Source organism: Rhinatrema bivittatum, chromosome 2, assembly GCF_901001135.1.
Source record: "Rhinatrema bivittatum chromosome 2, aRhiBiv1.1, whole genome shotgun sequence".
NCBI lineage: Eukaryota > Metazoa > Chordata > Amphibia > Gymnophiona > Rhinatrematidae > Rhinatrema > Rhinatrema bivittatum.
The window spans coordinates 575,342,423-575,348,422 of record NC_042616.1 but is presented as its reverse complement, the minus strand read 5'-3'; the positions used below and the strand labels follow the sequence as shown (position 1 = coordinate 575,348,422).

The following is a 6,000-nucleotide window of genomic DNA, read 5'->3' as shown; positions in this document are numbered from 1 at the left end:
CTGTATTATATTAATCCTATACTGTATATATATATATATATATGTACTGTGTATTTATCTTTGTATATAGAGAGAGATATTTAGATACAGAGGTATGTTATGTAGAATGAGATATAATACAGTACATATCCAAAAGTACAGCTGTTTTACACTTTAAGATTAATGGACTAGTAGCAAAGAAAAAACAAAGTTCTATATTTATTTAGTCTCAAGGGGCAGATTGAATTCAGTATTTGAAAGCCTCCTTATGCTGAACTGACAATGACCTAACACACAAACTGGAAGAACAATAGTTAGAGGTAATTTAGAGTTCTAGTTTCTAATGGGCATTAAATTTAAATCATATATTTAAATGCACATTAATGCATGTATTACCCTGGGCCCAGGGTTGTGGCCATTTTATAACACACGCACATATATGCATGCATGTTATAAAACAGCATGCCTGTGTACACATGTGTGAGCAAATTTAAGTGGATGCATGACTGTGCATGCAAATGCCGCTTCTACCATATAAGTGGGAGGATTTCAAAAGCCATGGGCACCACCATTGGCCGTTTTCTCAATTTGTTCCCAGTTTGCCCAGTTAATGGATAGGACTTAGAAATCCCCCTAGTTTAATAACATCCCTTCCCCCTGTTAGCCCTGACCTTTAAAACCCTGCGGATCTGCTTAGAAGTTTTTGTTTTACAACTTACACGTCATCCATAGCAGAAGTAAAGTTATCACTAGTGCATAAGGATTTATACTCAAATTTTGGATTACAAGCCCAGAACACCCATGCTCCGCCCATTTTTTAAAACTTTGCATTTGGCCATGCAGTGGCAAGTACGCAAGTATCCAATCAGCTCGCGCCGGCCTGACATATTTGCGCAGCTTCTAATTTCAGCATGCGACAAGCTTTTAAAATTCACCTTTAATATTCCATCTGATAAAGACAGTAATATGCATAATGGGGTAGATTTTAAAAGGGTTACACGCATAAGTTATGCGCGTAATCCTTTAAACCCCCCCTGCATGCGCCGAGCCTATTTTGCATAGGCTCGGTGGTGCGCGCAAGCCCCGGGACACATGTATATCCCAGGCCTTGCTAAAATGGGCAGTCCGGGGACGTGTCTGCAGTCCGGGGCGGTCCAGGGGCGTGGCCGAGTGCCCTGACACAGCGGCCTGTGTCGGGACCTGGCCAGCCGGCGCGCGCAAGTTACGCCTGCGAGAGACAGGCGTAACTCCATCGAACAAAGTAGGGGGGAATTTAGGTAGGGCCTGGGGGGTGGGTTAGATAGGGGAAGGAAGGGAAAGGTGGGGGGGATCCAAAAAAAAGTTCCCTCCGAGGCCGCTCCGATTTCGGAGCGGCCTCGGAGGGAACGGGGAAAGCCATCGGGGCCCCCTTGGGCTCGGTACGTGCAAGGTCCACATGTGTGCACCCCCTTGTATGCGCCGATCCCGGCTTTTATAACATGCGCGCGCTACCGCGCGCATGTTATAAAATCGGGTGTACATTTGTGCGCGCCGGGTAACGCGCACAAATTACCCCACGCGCGTAGGAATTAAAATCGGCCCCAATCTGTCTGTATGTTACTTTCACTGTGAGGCAATACTGACATGTATGTGTATGATCCAAAAAGAGGAGTGGCAATTGCAATAGGCATATTAGGTATTAATGCTGGATTTACTATCCAACATTATCATTTAGCAGGCTTAACATGAGCCACATAATACTAGAATTTTTACCACACCTCCAGAGATGCAGTTAACTTTCTAAGCACACATGGACCTTGATAGTATGGGCCACCTACGTTTTGAATCACCTGCCATGCAGGAAAACCACATCAGTTAGTAACCCACCCCTCACACCCCTTAGGCAGTAACCCTACACCAGGCAGGAATTCTCCACAAGCAACATCCCCTCACAGCCAGTACCCTTCCCACAGTGAAGCAGTGCATACCATCTCCCTGGAGGGCATCCAAGGACAACCCTCTCCCCAGAATCCTCCAAGAGGCCTTTGTGCTCCATACCCACCTTTCTAAACCTTAAGGAACTGGTCAAATGAGTCTTGAAATTTTCTGATGCAACAGGGAACCAGTCTCTTGGAATAAGGGATGTTGTGAGCCATGGGAGTCTCCTCTGGGGACTGGGGAGTGGGGAAGACAGGGATTGGTATGCACTAGTTCACCAGGGGAGGAGAGTTCCTGCATGCGGAGGGGATCCTGCCTGGAAAGGTCAGGAGTTTCTGCCTTGGGAAGAGTTTAAAAAATTGTACGAGGTGGGGTTACTACCTTGTGTAGTTGGGGGAGATTTTTTATTTTGGAGCGAAGGGAAATCAGAGTTGCTGGAATGCAACAGCATTCTCAAGGCTGTGTTGTCTTTAATGCAGCCAAGATAGCCATAATATTTGGCAACTTATTAACTTAGTAAATAGGGTGTTAAAGTATGATCTACCATGATGTTTAACATTAGACAATAACCCACATTAATCTGAGTTTTAATGTGTCTTAATAAATAGAATCCTTAGTGGTTATTTGTGAAGATGAGAAGCTCAGCTGTACTTCAACTACTTGGTTCTCAACCCTGTCCTGGGGACCCCCCCAGCCAGCCAGGTTTTCAGGATATCCACAATGAATATGCATGAGAGAAAATGTGCATGTTATGGAGGCAGTGTATGCAAATTTTCTCTCATGCATATTCATTGTGGATATCCTGAAAACCCAACTGGCTGGGGGGGTCCCCAGGACAGGGTTGAGAACCACTGAACTACTATAATGCACTTTTAAACTCCTTAAGGGATAGAATGTGATCAAAATTTTCCATAAGAGGGAAAAGGTTATCTTTTTAAGATAAGGGGTAGATTTTCAAAGGGTTACGCCCGTAATATACGCGTAACCCCGAAAACCTACACCTGCACGCGCTGAGCCTATTTTGCATAGGCTGGGCGGCGCGCAAGCCCTGGGACGCGCATATGTCCTGGGGCTTTGAAAAAGGGGCGGGATGGGGGCAGGGCCAGGGCGGCAGTCCAGGGGCAGTCCCGAGTCCTCCGGCACAGCGGCTGTGCCGGGGAATGGCGCGCCGGCAACTGGCCGGCGCGTGCAAGATATGCCTACAAGAGGCAGGAGTAAAAAATAAAATAAGGTGGGGGGGATTTAGGTAGGGCTGGGGGGTGGATTAGATAGGGGAAGGGAGGGGAAGGTGGGGGAGAGTGAAAGCAAAGGGAATGGGGAAAGCCATCGGGGCTCCCCTAGGGCTTGGCGTGCGCAAGGTGCACAAGTGTGCTCCCTCTTGCACGCACTGACCCCAGATTTTATAACATGCGCACGGTAGCGCATGCATGTTATAAAATCGGGTGTACATTTGCGTGCGCCGTGTAGCACACACAAATGTACCCCTCGCGCATAGTATTAAAAATCGGCCTCTAAGTGTATATTTCTGTGCAATATTTTTCATCACTCCCTTAAAATGTTTTTTTTCTTCCTGCTGTGGGTTTTTCACTTTTTCCTCCTGATGTACACGTTCATTTCCTAGTTTTTATAGAATTCCCATTACTAGTAAAAAAAAACTGTACTCTAACAAAAGAGAATGTGAGCATACATTCCAGCTTTTCAAAGCTATGAAGATTTTTGCACATAGTAGGGAAATTTCTTAACTTGAAGATAAGATGAATATTTTTTCTTCGGAAATTTGTTGCAGTGTTAAACCAGTCATAAAGTGAAGGTAGGTTTACCAAGTTAAGGGGCATGCTTACAAAAGGCAGGAAATGTTATACAAAATCGACCCTTTTTGGCGCCATCATTCAATGTATATGTTGACAAAGACCTCGTCATATCCAGATCATTTTAGGAATAACTAAGCAACTTTTATTAACCTCTAAACTACAAAATAAAACAGCTTAAAGCAGGGTGAAAATGATTAGACCCCCTTCCACTGCTCATAACTGTGATTTATAAAAACACCATTGAGAAGTTTTTGATGCTCTATCATTTCAGAAGTTATTTAAATGGTCAGAAGTGTTCCTCACATAACACATTAGTGCTAAAAGCTAAATGCTAAAAGGTGAAATTTAAGCCTGGCGTGCGCCAAATTCAGATGTGCGCTCATGTTGGGCTGGCCCGTGCTGAGTAAATTTTAAAAGCCTCCGAGATGTGCACATATCTCTCACGGTGCATACATCTCAATTGATTTAAAAAACGGATGTGGTCTGGGCAGTGCATGGACATTTTGGGTCATGGCCAAGAGATGTGCGCATAAATATTTACCTGTCTGCTCACACACCCATATCCCCTGCTGTGTATGTTTACTTCTGCTAAGGATGAGGTATAAAAACTAGCTATACCTGAGGGGGTTTTAAGGGTCTGGGGGAGTATAAGCTTTTCAACCGGGGGGTAGGAGATGGGTTGTAGATCCCAGCTGTTAACTGGCTAAACTGGTGACTAAATAAACTGGTGAAACTGGCAATGGCATGGACAAATGCCCTTTTTAAAATTCCCCAACATACGCGGCAGAAGCAGAATTTACTCGCCTGTCTAAAATTAGGTACACATGTGCGCATCCAGGCTATTTTATAGCATGAGCACATATATACACGCAAACTATAAAATGGCCGCATCCTGGGCATGCGCTAATGTGCGCCCATGCGCTTGCAGGGAAGTTACAGTCCCTGTGTAGCCATTCACAAATCCTTGATTGTGTAAAGTTTGGAGAAGTGCAAAAAATTAAAAACAACAGTATCATTATCTGAGACAAAGTCAAATATCTCCTGGGGTGGCTGGAATATCTTTTCTGCAGCCTGAGGAAAAAAACTCCCAAGACCCCAACATTTACCCAATTGAGGCCAAATTGACAAAGTGATCATATAATTATATGTAACTATGCAACTAAGTAAATCCAAAAGGAATAATGCGCGGCAAATAATTATACTGAGCAATAACAGTTTAACAAACAAAAACACATTTTTTATTATTATTTTACTGAATAAAAAATGTGTTTTGTTTGTTAAACTGTTATTGCTCAGTATAATTATTTGCGGTGCATTATTCCTTTTGGCTATCTACCTAAATGTGTGTGCTTTTCACTCCGCACCCTCTTTGTACTAAGTAAATCCAACCAGGACAACAGCACATCATAGTGTGGCCTTATGTACTGCCATGATATCAGGTTTTGATTTCTTACCTGGTCCATCTGATTTTTTTTTTACAGGTTCCTCTTCTCTTTCTTCACATTCTACAGCAACCTGACCTGACAATTTAATAGTAAAAATCAATATTGAAAAAAATTTAAATTAACAATGAGAACACACAGGCACTACAGAACGTTTCTCAACAAAACTGCAGATGTATGATACATGAGAGTACATAAAAGATCATGCTTCAGTGATGCTCTCTATCCCTACTCCCCCATCTTCTACTTGTCCAGAATGCTTATATCCCCAAAACTTCCTCCATGTTCTGTCAGAGTATCATATTGTTTCTTAACATATTAGTTTCTCATTTGAGGTAATCTCATGATTTTTTTTTTGCCAAAGTATTATCAGCGTTATGGACTTCCAAAGAGTAGCAATAGTGAATTTTGCCACACAAATTGCTTGATCACAAAATTTACAATGGTACAAGTTCAAATTTAGATCTCTTGAAAGCCCCAGGACACTGTTGTAGGAAAAAAAAACTCTGTGAATAAAGGGAAGAAAATTGAACAAATCTGGCAAACAGGAAGAAAATGTGAATATCTTGTATGAGTTTGAAAATCAGTGTTTTCGGCAGACTGATCCTCCAGAACAGATCCCCATTGCTTTCTATACAAAACTGTTAGAAGTTGTTATAGCTGTAGAATTTAGACCGATGATCTATTCCAAACGCCCCTCACACTATAGTACTTTGCCCACAGGAATACAGGCAGACAGAGACCTGGAAAAATAACTAATGCAGCTGGTGAAAGATGGCACCAAAAAGCTGGGGGGGGGGAAGAGGGGGCAGGGGGTAGCCTCACGTTTACAGCAACAGGATGAAATACAG

At 43.1% G+C, this 6,000-nt stretch overlaps 1 protein-coding gene across 1 annotated transcript in view; it reads right to left on the bottom strand.

Moving 5' to 3' along the window:
- The window catches only part of PIEZO2 (piezo type mechanosensitive ion channel component 2), a 1,301,103-nt gene that overhangs the window by 256,129 nt on the left and 1,038,974 nt on the right, over positions 1-6,000 (bottom strand). Inside the window, exon 34 of the mRNA XM_029587157.1 lies at positions 5,162-5,227. Coding sequence (XP_029443017.1) covers positions 5,162-5,227 — 66 coding nt within the window. The remainder of the gene's footprint in view (positions 1-5,161; positions 5,228-6,000) is intronic.